The 25,166-nt window shown below is 36.2% G+C and overlaps 1 protein-coding gene across 24 annotated transcripts in view; it reads right to left on the bottom strand.

Moving 5' to 3' along the window:
* The window catches only part of LOC127865166 (myb-binding protein 1A-like), a 277,075-nt gene that overhangs the window by 5,273 nt on the left and 246,636 nt on the right, over window positions 1-25,166 (bottom strand). For all 24 annotated transcript variants that reach the window (XM_052405109.1, XM_052405110.1, XM_052405106.1 and 21 more), the window contains 3 exons: window positions 24,336-24,380; window positions 23,349-23,414; window positions 17,143-17,241 (listed from right to left, as the gene is read on the bottom strand). In XM_052405109.1, coding sequence (XP_052261069.1) covers window positions 17,143-17,241; window positions 23,349-23,414; window positions 24,336-24,380 — 210 coding nt within the window. The remainder of the gene's footprint in view (window positions 1-17,142; window positions 17,242-23,348; window positions 23,415-24,335; window positions 24,381-25,166) is intronic.

Genomic DNA, 25,166 nt, shown 5'->3' with positions numbered 1-25,166 from the left:
ACTTAACACAAACACAGTGGGAACTCGGGTTCAGACAAAGTTAATACAAACACAGTGGGAACTCGGGTATAGAACAAGTCAATACAAACACCGTGCGATCCCATACATAAACAAGAGATGTGTTTGTCAGAAACACAAGGCCCCTTTTGCGCCGCTTTAAAGACATATATTTGACCTTGAAGGATGACCTTGACCTTTCACCACTCAAAATGTGCAGCTCCATCAGATACACATGTATGCCAAATATCAAGTTGCTATATTCAATAATGCAAAAGTTATGAACAATGTTAAAGGTTTTGACTGACAGAGGGATGGACAGACGGACAGTTAAAAAACTATATGCCACCCTTCGGGGGCATAAAAACTAGTTTATACAAACAGTGTGATCCCATGTATAGAACTAGCCAATACAAACAGTATCATATACTGTCAATACCAACAAAGTGTGATCCCATGATGATGCATAGAACTTGTCAATAACTAGAGCTTTGTCACAGACGTGACGAATACCACGCATGCGGCATTGACACAGAATATTTTGCATGTTGTCTTCACAAAAAACAGCAGACACCATGCTCAATGTTTAAAACGCACTAAGTGACCCCGAGACCTGGTTCTTGACCCTGCATGTTTGAACTTGACCTAAACATCATCTAGATACAACTTTTGACCAAGTGTGGTGAAGATCCGATGAAAACTACTTGAATTAGAGAGCAGACACCATGCTGAATGTATAAAACGTACTAAGTGACCCAGTGACCTAGTTTTTGACCCGGCATGACCCATATTTGAACTTGACCTAAACATCATCTAGAAACAACTTTTTACCAAGTTTGGTGAAGATCCGATGAAAATTACTTGAATTAGAGAGCGGACACCATGCTCAATGTTTAAAACATACTAAGTGACCCCGTGACCTAGTTTTTGACCCGGCAAGGCCCATGTTCGAACTTGACCTAGATATCATTAAGACACAACTTCTGACCAACTCTGGTGAAGATCAGATGAAACTGAATTAGAGAGTGGACACGGATCGACCAACAGACAAGCTTACTCCTTTATACCCCCCTAAACTTCGTTTAGTGGGGGTATAAAAACAGTGTCATCAAATATATAGAACTAGTCAATACAAACACAGTGAGATCTAATGTTTTGAACTTGTCAATACAAACAGTGTCATCAAATATTTAGAACTAGTCAATACAAACACAGTGTGATCCCATTAATAGAACTAGTCAATACAAACAGTGTCATCTAATGTATAGAACCAGTCAATACCAACACAGTGTGATCCCATGTATAGAACTTGTCAATACAAACACATTGTGATCACATGTATAAAACAAGAGCTGTCAGAGGACAGCGGGCTCCACTATTCGAGTGCTTGACAGTATAACATAAGCCATCATGGAGGGGGTGTATAATGTGGGTGTGGTCATTTAATAGATGATCTTTCAAAAATAAGGAAACCATTTTTTTTTTCTTATTTTTTTTTGGGGGGGGGGGGATTCTGGGGTGGGGCATGAGGGATGGTTTGGGTGGAGTGCATGGTGGTATGTCAGGTAGGTGTTGTTTTGTCAAAGTATAAATCAAATGTGATCATAAATAAAGAAGTTATGGCAATTTAAGCAAAATGTTCAATTATATAAGTATAAAAGAGGCCATTATTCTGTCAAAATGCATGATGCAGTTGTTGCTCTTGTTTATAGATTGGGGTCATGTTGGTAAAGAAGTATGCAAAATATAAAAGCAATATGTCAAAGGACATAGGAAATAATTGGGTTTGTACGCAAACTTTAACATAGATTGATCAATAATATGCATATTCTACGTATAAAAGGGGCAATAATTATGTCAAAATGCTTGATACAGTTGTCTGCTCTTGTTTATAGATTGGGGTCATGTTGGTAAAGAAGTATGCAAAATATGAAAGCAATATGTCAAAGGACATAGGAAATAATTGGGGTGGTACGCAAACTTTAACATAGAATATGCATATTAAATCTAAGTATAGAAGGGGCAATAATTTTGTCAAAATGCTTGATACAGTTGTCTGCTCTTGTTTATAGATTGGGGTCATGTTGGTAAAAAAGTATGCAAAATATCAAACAAAATGTCAAAGGACATATTTGGGGTAGTACGCAAACTTAAAAATTTGCACGCTAACGAAACACCAACGCCGGGGTGAGTAGGATGGCTCCAATAAATATATTTCATATATAATAGTCGAGCTAACTAGTAAATACAAGCACAGTGTAAACTCTGGCATAGAAATGATTCAACACAAACAAATTGTAAACTCAGGTACAGAAAAAGTTAATATAAACACAGTTCGAACTTGTCAATACAAACACAGTGCTATCCCATGTACAGAACTACGGGTGTGTATAAAACGGGAATTTAGCGCAGACTGCAAATTGCAGACTGCGTTATCGGGCCATAAAACGCAGACAACATAGACATCGTTGCAGACAATATAGATATCTTTGGAAAATGCAGACAATATAGAAATAGAAGGAATACGCAGCCAAAATAGCTTTTATTCTACATTGAACTAATTAAAGACTTGTAATGTTTATTGCATTTAGTTGAAATAAGGAATTTAGGAACCTAGAACATTTTAAAATGTAATATCAAACATATTTAATTGAATCTTGATACCGGGAGGTTTATTGCACAACAAATGTATAGGATCTATAAATAAAAAAAATAAAATAAAGTTGTATGTAAAAATATTTAATGAATGCATATACACATTTTATTGCTTGCAGCTTATATAAATAATTTGAAGTTCTACTTTAAATTTAGTGTGATGGTGATCTATATTTGTTTTAAATAATGAATTATAAAAGCAGTATACCCGTTGAACTCATTAAAGAATACGCAGCTTTTAGCGCAGCCAATATATATAAAGAAGGAAAACAAATTAGGTCAATGTTTCGCGACGATGGGCATAATGAAATATAAAGCATTTTAGGCATTGAAGTCATAAAATTGTATGAAGAATTTATTTATATTAATTTAGGAACCTAGATGTTCTGTATCAAGATGAAGACATAATAATTTGTTTTCATGAAAACACATGAGTAATTTAAGTTGTATTAACATAATTTCATGAAACGTATGTATGTTTTATGTATGTACATGTATAGATTAAACGTATTGTTGTTCTCAACGCAGCCAATATAGACATCTCTGCAAATTGCAGGCTGCCTTATCGGGCATAAAACGCAGCAAATATAGACATCGTTGCAGTCAATATTGATATCGTTGGAAAACGCAGACAAATTTAATTATATAGATATCGTTGGAAAACGCAGACAATATAGAAATAGAAGGAAAACACAGACAATATAGAAATAGAAGGAATACGCAGCCAATATAGAAATAGAAGGCAAAAACGTGTGAAATTCGAGAATTACCGTTTCAATAATATTTGTATGAAAGTGTTTAAGGTCCATACAATTTTAAAACCTTGAACCTAATATATTTTAAAACGGAATATCAAACAAGTTGAAGTTAATCTTGATACCGAGAGGTTTATTGCACACAAATGAACACGATCTTTAATTAAAGAATATAAAGTTGTATCAAAATATATTTTTATGAATGAAATACACTTTTTATTGCTTTCAAATAATTTTAATTCTACTTTCAATTTAAATGCGTAAGTAGGAAGGCAGCTGACAGAGCAGCCAATATATATATATATAGGGAAAACGCAGCTTTTAGCGCAGCCAATATAGATATAGAAGGAAAACAGATTAGGTCAAGGTTTCGCGAGGGTGGTCATTATTTATATTAAATGATGAAATATAAAAGCATTATATGTGTCGAACTCATTAAAGAATTGGATTGTACCTTGTTTTGTGTTATCATCCATAAATTAATCCTCATCCTAGGAAAAAATTAAGCCATCATATTTTTGACACGTTACTAAGTTTTATTTTGCCATGCTCACTTGTTAGAACTAAAGAACGATATGAGAAGCTTAAGAATAAACAAAAGGCCGTTTGAAAGGAGTGTTATACATGTTAAACCAGGGGTCTGTAACAGTGTCTGTCCGATTATCCTTTATTTTGGTAAAGCGCGTTCGAAAAAGGTGCGAAATCTGTCAACTTAATATACAAATGTAATGAATGTGACACCTGTTGACTAACTTCTCAATATTTGACATTTGTAGAAGTGCGAAGGAAGCCAGTTACCGGGGTTTCAACTTCACTTCACTAAATTTGTCTGAAGGCCTATGTAACTTATGTACATAGATATGTTCGTGTAGTAATAGACATGAAGGCCTCACATCAAAAATTTAATAAATTATTAATTCATTTGCACGTAATGTTAACGTCTGTGTTACTCAACAAATATAATCAAAATATAAACAATGCAAATTTCTTTAAAATAATTTCTTTTCCATATTCTATCAGCAACAACAACAATAATAGTGGAACAATAAGAAGAGACTTCCTTTAAACAGAATATACCATACAAGCGGAAAGCGTTGTCCAAATTAGCCTGTGCGGACTGCACAGCAACAACAATGAAAGTGAAACAACAAAATAGCAATCAACAAAAAAACTCGCCAATATAATCACAATATAAGCAATGCATTTTCTCTGTACTGTGCAGTCTGCACAGGCTAATTGGGGTCGACACTTTCCACCAATCATGGATTTCTGCTAAAAAGAGACTTCCTTTAAACAGAATATACTATACAAGGGGAAAGTGTCGTCCCAAGTTAGCCTGTGCGAACTGCACAGCAACAACAATGAAAGTGATAAAAAAAACACTCGCCAATATAATCACAATATAAGCAATGCATTTTCTCTGTACTGTGCAGTCTGCACAGGCTAATTGGGGTCGACACTTTCCACCCATCATGGATTTCTGCTAAAAAGAGACTTCCTTTAAACAGAATATACCATACAAGCGGAAAGCGTTGTCCAAATTAGCCTGTGCGGACTCCACAGCAACAACAATGAAAGTGAAACAACAAAATAGCAATCAACAAAAAAACTCGCCAATATAATCACAATATAAGCAATGCATTTTCTCTGTACTGTGCAGTCTGCACAGGCTAATTGGGGTCGACACTTTCCACCCATCATGGATTTCCGCTAAAATGATACTTCCTTTAAACAGAATATACAATACAAAGGGTAAGTGTCGTCCCAAGTTAGCCTGTGCGGACTGCACAGCAACAACAATGAAAGTGATCAACAAAAACACTCGCCAATATAATCACAATATAAGCAATAGTTTACTTACAGTATTCAATAAGCAACATCAAAAAGTAATAAAACAACAAGACAACAAGACATGTAATCAAATCATGAACATATGCATTTTCTATGACTTTATGTGCGCCCGCTCTGATAAAAGGGGGTTTAATGCGAGTGCGTAAGTGTCGTCCCAGATTAGCCTGTGCAGTCCGCTTTCAGTCGAACCGGGATTTCCGCTAAGAAGAGACTTCCTTTACACAGAAAACGCGGACTGCACAGGCTCATCTGGGACGACACTTTACGCACATGCATTAAGCCCCATTTTCACAGAGAATGGCTAATTTTATTTCCATCATTTCATCAACAACAACACTAATAGTGAGAGAAAATAACATTCAAAATGCACACAAGCTACTTCAATTACAACAATCACAGTAGTAAATCAACTCGGAATCTGTAAATATTAAACAAATCAATTCAAACTCAATCCTGGTCATGTATTTACATTGTCATGAAGACTCAAATGTTTTAATGTGAACGCAAGGTACTCGGATCAGCGGTTATCAAGTTATTTTAATGCACACATTACACGAAAAATCATAATTATCTAGCGATATATCTTGTGGAACAGAAATGCAACTTTTATGAAACCATTTTTTGCAGTTATCACATTGAACCATATCATCGATACAATCAGGCAAATTACAAATACAATAGTTTTTAATAATAATAATAGTTTTACAATGTTTTGTCCTCGTACGCTGATTGTTTTATTTGTAAATGGGAATTCGGCCATTTGTTCGGTGTCTATACAATTAATTAGGTGTTGGTGCATTTGTGTCTTATCGAATATGAGGTCTAAACAAAGCTATTTACGAAAACAAAATGCAGTAATAAATGCAATCGCAAATAACCCACAGTAACATTATTATTTTGATGCATAACCTCGGGGAGTTCAATACAAATTTGTTTCTTATCATGACCATATATATATATATATGATAAATGAATTTTTAAACCGTCTGGAATTATTGCATTGTCCGAGCGTTCGATACCCAAAGTAGAAACCCAATGATCTCTATGGGTGTGATGAATTTGACAAGCAGGTTCAATTACTGACTTCATTGGTACTTTGCTTACCCATCTCTTCTTATTTATCGCCGCGACAGCTGGCACCTGTTCCGTTTACTGTAAACCGTTAATACTAAATTGTCTCTAAAGTTAAATATTTACTGCCTCCATATGACGCTAAGTAAGCTTTTTATTCTGTAATATTTCGTTTTTGTCCTGTATTTTTAAACCGAGGTGCTGTTTCCAGAAAACGGTTTCTTCGACTACGATGTTGTCTCTACTTGAGTCTAATTCAATTAACTCGTCAACGTTGCTTGTGTCAGACCCTATACTTGATTTTCGTTCAATAATGGATTCTAGAGGATATTTGTTGGATTCGGTGGATTATCGATTTTAATTCACGAGTGATCATAGAAAATAATATTTTAACGAGTGGCGCAGCCACGAGCAAAAATATATATTTTCTATGATCACGAGTGAATTAAAATCGACATTCCACCGAATCCAACAAATTTTCTTTTTATTTTATGCTTTTTCACTATTTATATACACTGTTAAAAAGTTTAACTAAAGAATTTCGCTGGGATAATGACTTCATTTCGTCAAAAAAATGACGTCATTTCACAGTAAACAGTGAAAATAATCGATAATTTTCACTGATAATTTACACTGTTTGAAACAGTGAAATTATCAGTTTTAATTCACTGATATTTCTCTATAAACCACTGGAAAGCATAAAATAAACATTACTATTAACTTCTAAAACATCTAAATCATTAGCGGATTGTTGTCTTGCGACTCAATATTAACCGGTGAGACATTTTTGCTAATAAATCGTCGCTGATGTTACTTTCGATATCATTTTTGCAAGTTGTGCCTCCAAATTGTCATGAAATGTTAATTTTCGTTTCTTTTCCGACCTAAGAGAATGACATTTCGCTTTGTCGTGTTTCTTAAGAATGGATTTTGGTGTCGATTCCCAAAATATTTTTGTTGTTGCTGTATTAAGAATTTCACCAACATTGTCAAAAGTATTATTTTTAGAGTAGGAGTTTTGGCCAATGCCAATGAACGATTTTTAACTGCGGAATCAGGTGCTGGAATTATTTCGTCTTCAATATTGCGATCCCCCTTGCGACCCTTTTTAGTACCACATTTTTTGTTATGTTTTAGACGTGCATTTCGCTTAAGTTGACTAAGATTGTATTTCTTTTTTTCATTAGGTATTGGCATTCCGATTGCAAGCAAAGCCGCGATAATGTGATAACTGCGCGTAGTTAATGGACAATTACATTTTTCGTTTGGAAAGAGTGTCACAGAATACTTATCATTTTTGGAACCTTTCACCATGAAAGCGCCCATTTTGGTACTAAAACAATACCGTTATTACCGAGTGTATTTAAGGCCAATGAATGTTGAGTACGACTTTGTGTTTGTAATTGATCTGGGACGTCGTTTGCCGTAGAACCTACATTCTTGACAAATCCTTCCGACGTACAAGGAACTGAAGTAGTTTGATTTAAAGAAGTTATGTTAGTTCTTACTAAATTTATGATCTTATCAGGTTGACAACATGCTTTAGGAATTTCTACTGTGTCAGGATCATGTTTAGTGTAATGGAATCGCGGTAGTAAGTACCATTCAGTTTCACCACATAAACCGCGTATAAGTTCGGTTACTTTGTTCCATTGCAAGTAGTTAAAAAATAAAACAATGCTATCAATTTCCCTCTCTTTAAAATCAACAAGTCGCTTAAGTTCAGCGTTAATAGATTCTGCAGCGTTGTTTGTAATGCCGGAATACGGATTGTAATTGTCATATTGTTCGAGAAACCATCTACCCGCGTGCTCTCTTATTTGATTCGCTTAGGTTTTTATCAAAGTATTCTACCATCGGTTCACTCCATGTTATTTTTAACTCTTCATACTTTACATTGAATTGATCAAGGGATTCGCAAGTTAACAGAGATCTAATATCTTTATCATAAATCATTTTGTCAACCGCTTTAGCGCCATGATTCGTGAGCCAAAACTTTAAATCTTTCAAGATATGATTCCAACAAATCAAAACTTTACTGTTTGGAAGGCAATTCTTAAAAGCATTTCCGATTCCGATTTCTCTGTCCATAATCACTCAAAATTTTGAATTAGGCATCTTCGGAATTTTAGATTAAATTAATTCAAGAAACTTTGTGGCACTTTTGAAATTTTCTTTCGTGAATCATGAATGCTAGTGGTATAATTGTTTTTTCTCGGAACATCAAATGCTGAAAAGATATAATGTATACGTAGAAATCGCCTAGACAGAAAGTAGTGTCATAAAACACGTTTACCGTATCGTCCTTAAGACATAGTATTCGATTGAACTCTTCAAATATGTTGTTGTTCCCTACAATAAACTCTAAATCAGGCGTAGTTTTGATACTTAAAATGAAATTATCTAACTGATTGACCAACAAATGTAGACCATACAACGAATCATGCGATAATTTTGTTTTCTTATAAAAAGAAACCTGTACGTTTTGAACTTGCCTCTTGTTTCTATGTACTGAAGTACCTTGCAATAATTCATCGGGATTGTCGGATTAAAAAAAAATCTATATTTCCTGTGGGTTTTCGTCTTTTGGAATTTTTATGGATTTAATAACGATGGTTTAACACGTTTGTGCGGTCTTTTATTACGCTTGCGATTTCCATGAGTCATATTTTCATATTTGTCAATATCCCCGTAATACACAATTAACATTTTACCATTATTTTTTTCACTAAACCTAAATGCATGTTTTTGAAATTTATCACTAACTTCCCCGTTGTTAACAATCCTAAACATATGCTTTTCTACTTGAAAACCTTCGCTTTCAAATATTTTTTTCCCGTAATTTCTCCATGTATATCCGTCTGCACGCCAATCCTCTTTGTTCTGAGTATTTCCATTATCAGAATATAAAAAAGATATTCCTGGTTTCGATTTAAATGGCACCTCAGTTGTTATGGATTCACTACATTCTTGTTGTAAAATATCAACAGCTTCCGAGTACGTTAAAACTCTATCAGTCTTTGAAAAAAAGGGAACTTCATTACCTCCTCCAGTCAACTGCGTTCTAGTAGTCATCGTCGGTGTTGTGGTTGCTGGTGTTATTCTGGGTGCCGGCGTCAGTTCTTATTCCCCCTCTTGTAGTCCGCGTCGTTGTGGTTCCAGGTGCTGCTGTGGTGGCTGGTGCTTTTCTGGGTGCCGGCATCGGTGCTGCGGTTCCTTTTACCCCTCTTGTGGTCCTCGTCAGTCTTGTGTTAGCTGGTGCTTTTCTGGGTGTCCGTGTCGCTGTTGTGGATCTTTTTTTCCCGATTGTGGTTCGTGTCGTTTTTATTCCTGGTGTTCCTTGTGGGGTCGTCGTCGGTGTTCTTGTAGATGGTTCTCCTCTGACCACATCACGTACAGTCGGGCTGTTGTGCTTCCTGGAATAGGAGCTGGAGCTGGTGCATGAACAGGAGTACATTCTGGAGATGGAACTCTGGAAGAAGCAGGAGCTGCAGCAGGAGCAGGCGCTGGAGCTCTAGAAGAAGCAGGAGCAGGCGCTGGAGCTCTGGAAGACGAAGGAGCAGGCGCTGGAACTCTGGAAGACGCAGGAACAGGCGCTGGAACTCTAGAAGATGCAGGAACAGGCGCTGGAACTCTGGAAGACGCAGGAGCAGGCGCTGGAGCTCTGGAAGAAGCAGGAACAGGCGCTGGAGCTCTAGAAGAAGCAGGAACAGGCGCTGGAGCTCTGGTAGACGCAGGAACAGGCGCTGGAGCTCTGGAAGACCCAGGAACAGGGGCTGGAGCTCTGGAAGACGCAGGAGCAGGCGCTGGAGCTCTGGAAGAAGCAGGAGCAGGTGCTGGAGCTCTGGAAGACGCAGGAACAGGCGCTGGAGCTCTGGAAGACGCAGGAACAGGCGCTGGAGCTCTGGAAGACGCAGGAACAGGCGCTGGAGCTCTGGAAGACCCAGGAACAGGCGCTGGAGCTCTGGAAGACACAGGCGCTGGAGCTCTGGAAGAAGCAGGAGCAGGCGTTGAACATTTCACAGCCAACAGCTGCCTCACTGTCCGCTCCAAGCAGGGCACAACTGCTCCAGTTCCCCTAATGCTCAGATGCAGCCCGTCTCTACTAAGCATGTCCCGGACGATACCTGTTTTAAGAATATTGACTTAATTCTAAATATTATCATACATATATAATCATAGTTAATATAGGACATATGAAAACGTACATGTCCTATTCCTTGGACGGGTACATGTTTGAACCAGTAAGAAATTAATACAAAACAGAAACGAACGCAACCATCTAACTAACTTGCCGTTCATGTAATAGTACTATACAGTATTAATTCGATCAGGTGTAACTTAATGTTTATGGAATGTGGTACACAATACATTATACAATGACCGGTATAGAATATACATAATACAGAGAATGTAAATGTTTTATGCCATGTGCGCTGCGGAAGCTTGGCACTTCCACAAAAAACAGCCATGGCAGTCTGGCCGCCACTCTGGCCAGCATCCGGTTCACAGCGGTCGCATCCTGGTTGTATCCTTCAAGTACGCTCGCCGGAACAACGCCACCAGGAAACATATTCCTGCCTCTCGGCAGGATGCCCATAAGAACATTGCTCGCACTTAAAAAAAGGGCAATTTATATTAATTCAGTGCGTGTTCCTGTGTATTTACATATTTAATAATGTAGCGTTTTTTTCGGATTATTTGTGAGCGCAAAATGGAATAATTTAAGGACCAATCAACGATGATAACTAATTAATATGCAGACAAATGCTTGACTATAACAAACGTTCTACGGATTATTTTTAAGTATTTATCATTAAAGTATGACAACTATTGGCATTACCATGGGTTCGCAGATCGAACCTTTTCGCACAACTGCTGAAAATCGCGAACGATGTCAACAGGAGACGACTGGCCCATGTCGTTTGCTCCCGCAACGATCAACACGACCTAACAATTAAAAACAAACTAATAACTTTCTTTTAGACTTGTAAAAGTATTATTCAATATGTAATACACATCAACACACAAAACGATATATGTAGAAAACGCCTATAGCTGAAACACCGGACAATCGCTCCCACTGACAATTACTATTACGCTTATTTTGCCAAGGCGGATGTTTGCTCCTTCTTTATTTAGACAACCCGGACCGTCGCTCCAACATTATTTTGACAACCTGACATCAGCTCCTACATTACATTTACTTGAAGAAGTGCGAATTTTGCGAATGGAAAACAAATCCATAATAACCACAAAATTAGTGTAGGAGCGATTATACGTGATACCGATATTCTGAGATACAACGTACCAGCAATGTATATGATCAATTTATACAACTTGCTTGAGCTAAGCGGGTTGCACCGAGGTTCGTTCGATGAATAACGCCATGCGAAGCTCGATTAAGCCAATGAAATAATTTATTTATAAATTTAACTAAATTGTCCATTTAATCGAATAATATTGTATTGTATATGTTTTCGGTGGCCTTAACATTTTATCAACATACACACAAACAATCGTGACTATATTGTCATTGTTAATAGTTCAAATACTTATATATACATAACAAATAAACTTTTGTCTATTATGAAATAACCGCACGCAACAAACGACATTTTCATTTTCTTTGATTCATGGACAAAGGGCATTAATCCACATATAATTTAATTTTGCGTGTTATACGTGTAAAACTGATTAATTACAATATATATTTACTTCATGTGCAGTATACAACACCTTTTACACCATTATCCGTAATGTGACAAACATAAAAGTTAAACTTATTTATTAACATACCAAATAACTTTAATTGATAAATGTTTGGCAATTTCAATTAATGTTCGTTGTATTTAACACCTTTCACACCTCACAAACAGACATATTATATGAGAAAAACACTGACCACAAGTTTAAAAGTGACGTTAAAGTAACCATGGGGCAATGTCTATTATGGGAAGCTCAATTAGAATGATACCAGAGATAATAGCTATTTTGTATCAAACCTTGTCAATCAGACACCTTTTAGTCTCTTAAATAACATCATCGCATTCCAATTCAATCAATGCGCCAATTTAACTAAAATCGTCAACTTGTGCATTTTAAATTGCATGTTACCGAACGCTTTCATATTTTGGGGTACTGCACTACATTTTTTATATGCGTTGAAGTGTCCCACATTTTCCATGGTGGGAAATAATGATGATTTACTTTTCAGCAATGCTTTCTTGTATTTTAACAGTAACTTCATTTTTAAATTATTTTATTTATGCAAGCGATTGAATAACAATGAATGTTTGTTTGCAACTTCAACAAAATATTTAATACACAAAGATAACAAATATATTCTTTATGAACAAGAATGGGCATTGTTAGAACTTTGAAAATGTAGTCACACAGTTTGATAAACGTAATAATGGCATTTCTTGGATGATATTTCTGATTAGAATTTAATCATATATAATATTTTACAGCTCTATGTGAAATAGCTCGATTAGCACTTCTTAATTTGAACCATCCGCCCCCCCCCCCCCAATAAAACAGCGGTTGCCTACACTGGGTATAAGCGACCTGCTGTTGTGATCCCTGTCTTATCAACGCAATAAGCCGGCCACTAGCTACGTTACTCCAATAATTGTGAATGAATTTTTTGTACACTAATTGTTTTTTTATTCCCATAATCAGCGATACATGCAGTTGTAAAAATGAATCATATCATAAATACAGATACACAATGAGATAAAGTTCGGCTATACAGAGAATTACTGTATGATTTATTAATTATGTTATTCCACAAGTAAAGAAAAGTAAATTATAACACATACAAATCAATAAATCAATGACATCTTTTCGTTTTATCAATTTCGATAAATTTCGATACTTTACGGATACGTTTTACAGACTTTGTTGACATAATTTGTTAAATGCACCAAATCTTAAAAATATTACGTTTTGCTTTATCTTATCGTTAATTTATCTTCAATAAAGTTACATTTTAAATTCAATCTACATTTCTTTATTAAGTACTCATGATTTTACACCAATATTAAAGGGCTCGTTTTTTACATGGGACCGATAATGTGAAGTAATTTAAAAGCAAATATCACCATAGAAAGAAAATACCATAGAAAAACATAGAAAAAAATACTGTTTTGCCAAACGGGCGACTTGTTGAAGCATTTCGCGTTGCAATGATGCAAGTCGAATCTTTCGCGTATATCTTTTATAGAATCGACATGTCCGTTTTCCAGTAACCAAGCATTAATTTATATCGAACTTGTTATGGTTTCATTTATTTGAAAATGTCAATTTGCGTGTAGTGTAATTTATTATACATTTAATTGTAACAAAGAAATTGCAAAAAAAAAAGCTTCAACATTTTTTACCCAAGTAACAGTTCATATGTCATCAACACTAGTATATGGGCCTTCATCTCAATTATGATCCAATTAACAGGTAATGTCAACGTGTTACATAAGAGAGTTGTCATGAGATGTCACAAGTACCCGAACTACCACCCCTGCAAATGTGACGATAGCATCAAATTCAACTATTAATTTTGCTTTAAGTTGCAATGTTTATAAAATGCCTATTAAGATGCCAGTACAAACAACTAAACAAGTTGTGCGACTTTAACAATAAAACATCAGTACATTCTGTGCTTTACACTGTCGCCTTCGGAACGGATTTATATTTATAATTATACAGTATGTTAATATTTATTTTTTCGTATATATAAAGGAATGTGTAAGGTTGATATGAGTCAGCTATACAACGTAAGTTATTGTTTGTAATATTTCTATCTAGACCGTATTAATACAATTATGAAGTGTAGAGGTAAATCTAAAGACGAAATTCCATAAGTATAGCTCCAATGAAATGTAAGAATGTTTCATAATAATATGGTTTTATTCATCCACAAAAGCAACAACAGGTAACGTTAACTCACCTTGCAGGAGGGCACAATTTCGAAAATCATCTCTTCTTCCCAAAGATCTACCGTTGTGAAGCCCGAGAATGATAATGTTAGAATGTCATCACATTTAAGGTACTGGTGCATATACTTCACTTGACTGTGTCCGAAAAGCAAAGCCATTTTTTAACACTCACGATACGAACTACACAAACTTATAATATATACACAAACTGTTGAAGCACACGAAAACACTATAGGCACAATATACGCAATAAATAACACACAAAAGACTGAAACACAAATTACACAAAACACGTATTCCAAATATCGCACTAAACACACAAAAAACTGTTGACAAGCACGAAAAAGCACTATACACACAATACACACAAAACATGTATTCCAAATATCTCGCTGATCACTGACAGCACTGATATTACAAGTAACACAGATATGAAATGGATAAAAAAAATCCGATATAAATATACGGCTAAGAGTTACTCGCTAAAATATAACAATATGTGCTAAATTCCATTCCAAAGATTGCAATTTAATTTGCTTTGAAGTCATCTGAGCAATTTAAAACCCCGTTATAATTAAGGGTCTCTTGGGTTGAAATTCAAAGGGAAGTATTAGTTGGCAGCTAATTGTACATCCTTAAATTTACACTTAGCAAATCTCGATAAAATAAAATTAGTCACAAACAACATCAAATGTAATAAGTTTTTGCCTGCTATCTCTATATTGGCTGCGTTTTCCTTCTATTTGTATAATGTCTGCGTTTTCCAACGATTTCTATATTGTGTGCGTTTTCCAACGATATCTATATCGGCTGCAACGATGTCTATATTGGCTGCGTTTTATGCCTGATAACGCAGCCTGCAATTTGCAGTGATGTCTATATTGTCTGCGTTGAAAACAACAATACGTTCAATCTATACATATATTATACATGCATACATGTTATATAATTATGTTAATACATTTTTAATTACTTATGTGCTCATAAAAACAATTTATTATGTCTTCATCTTGATACAGAAAATCATAAACGTGTATATTGTTTGGACATTTACCACTTTCATACATATACTGTTAATTAAATTTCTAACATAATTATGCTAATACAATCAAAACAAGGGCTGTTTGTAAAACATGCATGCCCCCCTATATGGGCTATAAGTTGTAGTAGCAGCCATTGTGTGAATACGTTTTTTGTCACTGTGAACAACGGTGGTAGTGGTGGTGGTGGTTATTGATACAATGCATTACAAAAATGCAGTTCACCTTACATTTGGTAAAATTTAAATATATTACAAGGGAGGCAAATGCTGTAACAAAAAGAACATGCATAAACGGTAGTTGTTTCCCTTGTTTGAACCATGCTAAATCCTTAAAATGCCTATTTCCAGTAACTGTGACCTTCATCTGTGACCTTCACCTGTGACCTTGACCATTGACCTAGTGACCTCAAAAGGTGGTGGTGGTGGTGGTTATTGATACAATGCATTACAAAAATGCAGTTAGCCTTACATTTGGTAAAATTTAAATATATTACAAGGGAGGCAAATGCTGTAACAAAAAGAACATGCATAAACAGTAGTTGTTTTCCTTGTTTGAACCATGCTAAATCCTTAAAATGCCTATTTCCAGTAACTGTGACCTTCACCTGTGACCTTGACCTTTGACCTAGTGACCTCAAAATCAATAGGGGTCATCTGCGAGTCATGATCAATGTACCTATGAAGTTTCATGATCCTAGGCCCAAGCGTTCTTGAGTTATCGTCTGACAACCACCTGGTGGACGGACCGACCGACAGACAAATGCCTATTTCCAGTAACCGTGACCTTCACCTGTGACCTTGACCGTTGACCTAGTGACCTCAAAATCAATAGGGGTCATCTGCGAGTCATGATCAATGTACCTATGAAGTTTCATGATCCTAGGCCCAAGTGTTCTTCAGTCTGACAACCACCTGGTGGACGGACCGACCGACATACAGACCGACATGAGCAAAGCAATATACCTCCTCTTCTTCGAAGGGGGGCATAACAAATTATTATGTCTTCATCTTGATATTAAAAATCTAAATACGTGTATATTTACACTGCCATTTAAGCGATTAAAAGCAATAATTCAAGTCTTAATATTGTTTGGACATTTACCACTTCCATACATATACTGTTCATTAAAACCTTAGAATTATTGATACGGTAATTCTCTCTAATTTCACTGTTTTTGCCTTCTATTTTTATATTGGCTGCGTATTCCTTCTATATCTTTATTGTCTGCGTTTTCCAACGATATCTATATTGTCTGCAACGATGTCTATATTGTCTGTGTTTTATGACCCGATAACGCAGTCTGCAATTTGCAGTCTGCGCTAATTTCCACGTTTTATACAAAGCCTAGAACTACATGTAGTCAATACAAACAGTGAGATCCCATGTAAAGAACTTGCCAATACATGAACAAACACAGTATGATCCAATGTATAGAACTAGTCATTACAAACACACTGTGTCCTAATATAAAGAACTTGTCAATGCAAACATAGTGTAATCCCTTTTTTAGAACTTGTTATTACAAACAGTGCGATCCCATGTATAGATCTAGTCAATACAAAAACACAGTGTGATCTAATGTATAGAACTAGTCAATACAAACACACTGTGATCTAATATATAGAACTAGTCAATACAAACACAGTTTGATCTAATGTATGAACTAGTTAAAACCAACATATTGTGATCTAATGTACAGAACTAGTTAATACAAACACATTAAAAACTCGGGTACAACAACAATCAGCCATGTTTGTAGCCCAGTGTTTGCTTCTTAAAACTCTTACATTACAAATAATATGTTTGCTTGTACGTTTTGACTAAGACACATACCTCTGTATCTGGTTGAAGTTGATGGACTCTGATGCAGACTGACAGAACCTCTTCAACAAAAGACTTCTTCAAGTCGCCCTCATTAACAGCAGCCAGTACCTGCAAGAGTTAAGGAGTGAAGCATCGAAATGAATAAAGTTACATTGTATCCATAAAGCATATCTGTTCACAATTAACATGTTAAGGAGTACTCTTGGCATAATGGAATAAAAAATTAAGTTTGTTTGTGCTAAACAAATCCTGGTATCAACAAGAATTGTCTAAAAAAATGGTGTGCACCTATTTAGTTCAAGAACAACCTATTTATATAATAGAAAGAAACAAGAGTGCCAAACTGTCACAAGATATGCCCGTTTGAAGGTTTTGGACGAGTTGATTACTTTACCATGACCCATATTTGAACTTGACTTACATATCATCTAGACACAACTTCTGACCAAATTTGGTGAAGATCCGATGAAAACTACTTCAATTAGAGAGCGGACACCATGCTAAATGCTTGAAATGCACTAAGTGACCCTATGACCTAGTTTTTGACCCTGCATGACCCATATTCGAACTTGACCAAGATATTGTGTAGATACAACTTCTGACCAAGTATGGTGATTATCGGATGAAAACTACTTCTATTACAGAGCGGACACAATGCTAAATGCTTGAAATGCACTTAGTGACCCTGTGATCTAGTTTTTGACCCGGCATGACCCATATTCGAACTTGACCTAGATATTATCCAGATACAACTTCTGACCAAGATTGGTGAAGATCAGATAAAAACTACCTCAATTAGAGAGCGGACACCATGCTAAATTAGGGATGCAAGAGGTAACACATATCAAGAACTTGTTAACCTTTTACTGTTACCGGTTATAAGCGTCACGGGTTTTGACCCCATTGCATGATTTGAACAAACTCAGTACAGAACCACGAGATGATGTTACACACCAACTATTTAAGCCCTGACCCTTGTGGTCTCAAAGAACATTGTGAAAGTTTTCATCTTTAAAATCTATTTTATCTCTGGTGACCTAGAGAATGATTCCTATTTGGTTTCCTTTAAATCAGCCTAGCGGTTCAGAAAAGTCGATGAAACAAAAAACTTGCTGGACGGACGCAGGCATAGACCAATAACCAACATGATATCCTTAAAGCACTACATGTATATGCTCAGGTGAACTTTAAATTGTACTTTTAGTTGCTTATATGAGAAACAAATTAAATTCTTACGAATTTTTCTGTCACAATATTTATGCATATTCAGCATTCAGAACAGGTCTGAATTTCAGATCATTGAGAACAGTAGAAAATGACATGAAAGAACATTCAATCTTTAGTCTGTTCATTAAGCACTTGTTTGCTTGGAAATACCCATGGGAAGACCATTTTAAAGATGTTAAATCAACTCTTTATGAGTTTATAAAAGTTATCTACAACGTTGTGCAAAGTTCAGACCCAATTAAGTAAGATTCAAATGTGTGGCTTTTGTTTTTCGAACATGTCAAAGTTATGTTGCTTATTCATAAAAGAGTTTGGGGTTTGAAACTCTGATGAACAAATGTTTGCATGCAACACAGGCAGTCCAGAGTGAAGTTTGGGGCATATATACAAAGGAAATTGTTAGTTGTGGAGTGGCTTTTCATCTTCATGACCAGGAAATCACGAAAGACATAACAGCCCTTTTAACAAAACTGTTGTCCATGATTCATGTTAAAATTCACCATGATTGTTGACTACAATATCGTGATTATTAAAAAGACAAAAATACAAGGGCTTCTTGTAAAACATGCATGCCCCCCATATGGGCTGTCAGTTGTAGTGGCAGCCATTGTGTGAATAAGTTTTTTGTCACTGTGACCTTGACCTTTGACCTAGTGACCTGAAGATCAATAGGGGTCATCTGCCAGTCATGATCAATCTACCTATGAAGTTTCATGATCCTAGGCCTAATTATTCTTGAGTTATCATCCGGAAACCATTTTACTGTTTCGAGTCACTGTGACCTTGACCTTCGACCTAATGACCTGAAAATTAATAGGGGTCATCTGCCAGTCATGATCAATGTACCTATGAAGTTTTATGATCCTAGGCGTAAGCATTCTTGAGTTATCATACGGAAACCATTTTACTATTTCGAGTCACTGTGACCTTGACCTTTGACCTAGTGACCTGAAAATCATTAGGGGTCATCTGCAAGTCACAATCAATGTACCTATGAAGTTTCATGATCCTAGGCCTAAGCATTCTTGAGTTATCATCCAGAAACCATTTTACTATTTCGAGTCTCTGTGACCTTGACCTTTGACCTAGTGACCTGAAAATCTATCGGGGTCATCTGCTAGTCATGATCAATGTACCTATGAAGTTTCATGATCCAAGGTCTAAGCATTCTTGAGTAATCATTTGGAAACCATTTTACTATTTTGAGTCACTGTGACCTTGACCTTTGACCTAGTGACCTTAAAATCAATAGGGGTCATCTGCCAGGCATGGTCAATGTACCTATGAAGTTTTATGATCCTAGGCCTAAGCGTTCTTGAGTAATCATCTGGAAACCATCTGGTGGACGGACCGACCAACAGACTGACCGACATTGGCAAAACAATATACCCCCTCTTCTTCAAAGGGGGTCATAAAAATACAAACACTTGCAGTAGATGAGCTTCTGTTTTGAGTAAAATAAATCACATGTCCCAAGATGATCTTTCCATTGATATTTTAATTACAATTAAAAATATTATTGCAAACAGAATACATGTTATAATCAGCATTCTACACATTGATCTTTCAGTCAGTCCTCCAATGACTTTTCAAAGATATGTTCAAGCGTCTGGCAAGATGAACAGACAAAAATGTTCAATAAGATTAGTGTCCATTAAATGAGCACTCAGGGGTTTTTTTTACTAAGAAAGTGACGCCGATATTCGGCGTCTTCCCCTACCAGAATTTTTCCCCTAAAAATACCATTTCCCCTCGAAAAAAAAAAAAAAATTCACCAAAATATAATATTTTACCCTCAAAGAAATATTTTTTTCTTTTGGGAAGTCTACACTTATGCAATTTGTACCATGTACAACGATCTCGCTCTCTCTCTGCCGACGAACACTCAAATCTGGGAATCCCAGTGATTCTATATATAGCTCTTAAATTACCTCATGGAAACCGGGCAACTAATCGTATTAATAATGTGACTATTTTACTGGATTCCGGTCTTGCGCGAGAAGGGTGTTTCGTAAATTAATTACCGGAAACCAGTCGAATTTTCATCCGGGTTATGTGAAAGCCAAAATATAAACGTTAAAACAGAAAAAAGTCTCACAATTGGCGTTCATACACGAACAAAATAAAACGTTCGGACTCTGAAAATATTAATTGCGTTGACGCATTTTTTAAGAATGAATCATCAAAACCGTTGAAACCCAGCAGGATTCGGAGGTACATGTAATCAACATTGATTAATACTGTCGGATTATTTGAAAGTGAAAGTAGACAATCGGCAGCTGCCGCACCTTTCCCTTCCAATACTGTAGCAGATCTAGATCGTCAACCCATTCATCATGAAATTTAAATCATAATATTGACATCGTTCCCCGGCCCCAGTTGAAAACATTTCCCATTATTAGATCTACACCTGCAACTTTATTTAGGACTTTGACTCTAATATCACACTTGTTCATGTGTTTAAGAACAAAAAGGTCAGAGACATGCCTCTCTTTCTAAAAAAAAACTGAAGTCTGTAGATGAGTTATAGACATTCAAATGAACAGTTTTTATTTTTTTCCCCAAATATGTCTCTTTCGCGCTCGATTTTCCCCTTTTACCCAGCGTCCAGCGTCTTCCCCTTTTTCTAAAAAAACCCCTGGCACTAAAGGCAGATAAACCTACACTGTGTTGATTGAGAGTCAATCTGTACCTTTTTGGACACATTAATTTAGTTTAAAAACAAACAAAAAATGCACTCAGCCATTTAGCCAACTTCCGGTAGTTTGGAATTTTCACTCAATCTTTGCGCATCCCTCAGTGGACATCCCGATGTAAATTACACCCCAAAACAGAATTTGTGCATTCATTTTATAAATGTTGGAAGATCCTCAGATGTCCTATCTAAGCTGTTTTCTAATACACATCCCGAACAAATCTAAACCTCATCATTTACTCCGCCAACGAGCAACTGCATGCCATGAATTTGTAAGCATGAGGCCATTATTGATTTTTGTTAAAATGCAACACAAAACGTTAACCTTAATTTAAAAGAGGGAGGAGGACTTCTACTCAAGTTTTGATACGAAAACCAATACTTCCACGTCCCACGTTAATATTAAATATTAACAGTGCCTCATGCTTTAAGTAATTCAGGCATGTTCAATGGGAATTCTCCCATCCAAAAAATCTGCTTAGTATATGCACTTGTGTAAAATGGCGGATGTTTGTGTTTATGACATTCTTTAACACATTCACTGTCACTTTTGGCCAAATTTTGGTTTTGAAAAAAAAGTTATTATTCTGGATTATCAGGTAATGCCACTAATGGATTGAGTAGTTATACTGGATTATCAGGTAATGCCACTAATGGATTGAGTAGTTATACTGGATTATCAGGTAATGCCACTAATGGATTGAGTAATTATACTGGATTATCAGGTAATGCCACTAATGGATTGAGTAGTTATACTGGATTATCAGGTAATGCCACTAATGGATTGAGTAATTATACTGGATTATCAGGTAATGCCACTAATGGATTGAGTAGTTATACTGGATTATCAGGTAATGCCACTAATGGATTGAGTAATTATACTGGATTATCAGGTAATGCCACTAATGGATTGAGTAGTTATACTGGATTATCAGGTAATGCCACTAATGGATTGAGTAGTTATACTGGATTATCAGGTAATGCCACTAATGGATTGAGTAATTATACTGGATTATCAGGTAATGCCACTAATGGATTGAGTATTTATACTGGATTATCAGGTAATGCCACTAATGGATTGAGTAATTATACTGGATTATCAGGTAATGCCACTAATGGATTGAGTAGTTATACTGGATTATCAGGTAATGCCACTAATGGATTGAGTAATTATACTGGATTATCAGGTAATGCCACTAATGGATTGAGTAATTATACTGGATTATCAGGTAATGCCACTAATGGATTGAGTAGTTATACTGGATTATCAGGTAATGCCACTAATGGATTGAGTAATTATACTGGATTATCAGGTAATGCCACTAATGGATTGAGTAGTTATACTGGATTATCAGGTAATGCCACTAATGGATTGAGTAATTATACTGGATTATCAGGTAATGCCACTAATGGATTGAGTAGTTATACTGGATTATCAGGTAATGCCACTAATGGATTGAGTAATTATACTGGATTATCAGGTAATGCCACTAATGGATTGAGTAATTATACTGGATTATCAGGTAATGCCACTAATGGATTGAGTAATTATACTGGATTATCAGGTAATGCCACTAATGGATTGAGTTGAAACTTGTATGCATCCGGTGATCAACACAAAATACGCAAATAAAAGTGGGACTTTAAACCATATGTCTGGGGCCTCAAAAATTTAAGCTGGAATTCAGGACTTCACATTTATGCAAGTTAGTATGCTCAGCCTACCAACAAGTTAGCTGTCAAGTGGCTTAGGTTGAAGACTGATATGAAAGGTCAAAAGAAATACACATACACATGAACTTGACAATTATTCTTTACAAAATGTCTCAATAAAACGTATTTACCTGCAATAATACACTTACAATTTATTTTATTTTATTTATTTATAAAATACCATACCCTTTTACATCTATGTGTCAGTTTGACCTACTCTTTGTCCTGTGGACTCAATTATAAATCGGGATCCTTTAACAGTCTGCTTAACAAATTTAACTTCTAATATGATCCACCTACACAAGGAGTGCAAAGTTATTTCTGTAAAAGCTCTTTCCTTAAAATGTGTGCAGTTTTTCTTGACAGGAGACCAAAAAATCCTAAAATAAGTGTTTCCTAAACTAGTCATAACTAAATTAGCCACCAAGCTTGGAGAGCAACAAAGATGAACACAAGTTTGTTTCCATAAGGCTTTTATGATAAACGTTTGCTAGAAAATTTCAAGCAGTCCCACTTCATATCTGTTAAATTTTACTTAAAAGTGTAAATAAATAACTAAACAATATTTTTAACATTTTACCTTTGTTGCACTTGTTTTCCAACTAGCAACAAACTCTGACCACCTTTCTGCTTCAAGTTCACTGACCTGTTTTAAACATAAATAATGCACTCAGTCTTGAAGTGAAAGATTAGCAAAATTGCATACAAAATACCGGTACCTGTTACATACTACAAATACTTTTGAAAATAAACAAAATGAAACACCAAATAATATGTCCTTACAATGGACTTTCATGATTCACAGCATATTCCAGTTATGCGGTTGAATATATTAATGTCCTTTGTAATGACAACATAGTTGTGAGTTGTAAGAAAATGAATGAACCACATTTTTTTAAATAGATACAATCCAGTGCAACAAGCAAATTCCTTGAATTGATATCCCCTCGCCAATATACTTCTGGACACAAAAAGTTGTCTGGACGGATTGACAACGCCAACGTGCATCATCCTGTTATCCATATATATACTCCTACCAAGTTTCAATGAAATCCGTCACAGCACTTCCAAGATATAGCTCCGGACACACAAAAAAGCATTTTTTCAAGATACAAAGGGCAATAACTCCGTTATTATCCGATGGCGTACAGTGCCATTTGGTGTGCATCATCCTCTTATCCATATATATACTCATACCAAGTTTCAATGAAATCCGCCAAAAAACTTCCAAGATATGGCTCAGGACACGAAAATGCATTTTTTCAAGATACAAAGGGCCATAAATCCGTTTTTATCAGTTGGTGTACAATGCCATTTGGCGTGCATTATCCTCTTATCCATATATATACTCATGCCAAGTTTCAATGAAATCCGCCAAAGCACTTCCAAGATATGGCTCCCGACACAAAAGTGCCGGCCGGCTGGAAAGACGGACGGACAACACCAGAACAATATCCCTCCGCCTATGGCGGGGGATAATAAAAGCAGGTGAACATGTTGTCCATGCATGACACTCTGCTATCACTGTGAGGTTGAATGCCCTGGAGATATGTGTAGGAAGGCATACCGTCTGCTTGTTGATCATGAGAAGAAGGAAGTTGGCACACTGGCTCTGAAAGCAGACAGCCCACTTGTTAGCACCAGAACTAGAAAACGGGATTAGAAATTATAATTTCACACTCAATTTTTTTTAAGTTAATACACAAACATCAACAAGGCAGACTGCAAATCAAATACAGCTTGCAATATGTCACATATACTGATGCCACATAATATGATTGGACAGCTAGCAATGTGTCACAGTACTGATGCCACACACTATGATTGGACACAGCAACGTGTCACATATACTGATGCCACACAATATGATTGGACAGCTTGCAATGTGTCACAGTACTGATGCCACACACTATGATTGGACACAGCAACGTGTCACATATACTGATGCCACACAATATGATTGGACAGCTTGCAATGTGTCACAGTACTGATGCCACACAATATGATTGCACACAGCAATGTGTCACATATACTGATGCCACACAATATGATTGGACACAGCAATGTGTCACATATACTGATGCCACACAAGATGATTGGACACAGCAATGTGTCACAGTACTGATGCCACACAATATGATTGCACACAGCAATGTGTCACATATACTGATGCCACACAAGATGATTGGACACAGCAATGTGTCACATATACTGATGCCACACAAGATGATTGGACACAGCAATGTGTCACAGTACTGATGCCACACAATATGATTGGACAGCTTGAAATGTGTCACAGTACTGATGCCACACACTATGATTGGACACAGCAATGTGTCACATATACTGATGCCACACAATATGATTGGACACAAAAATGTGTCACAGATACTGATGC

This window comes from Dreissena polymorpha, chromosome 1 (genome assembly GCF_020536995.1).
Source record: "Dreissena polymorpha isolate Duluth1 chromosome 1, UMN_Dpol_1.0, whole genome shotgun sequence".
NCBI classification, from domain to species: domain Eukaryota; kingdom Metazoa; phylum Mollusca; class Bivalvia; order Myida; family Dreissenidae; genus Dreissena; species Dreissena polymorpha.
This window is presented reverse-complemented; position numbering and strand designations above follow the sequence as displayed.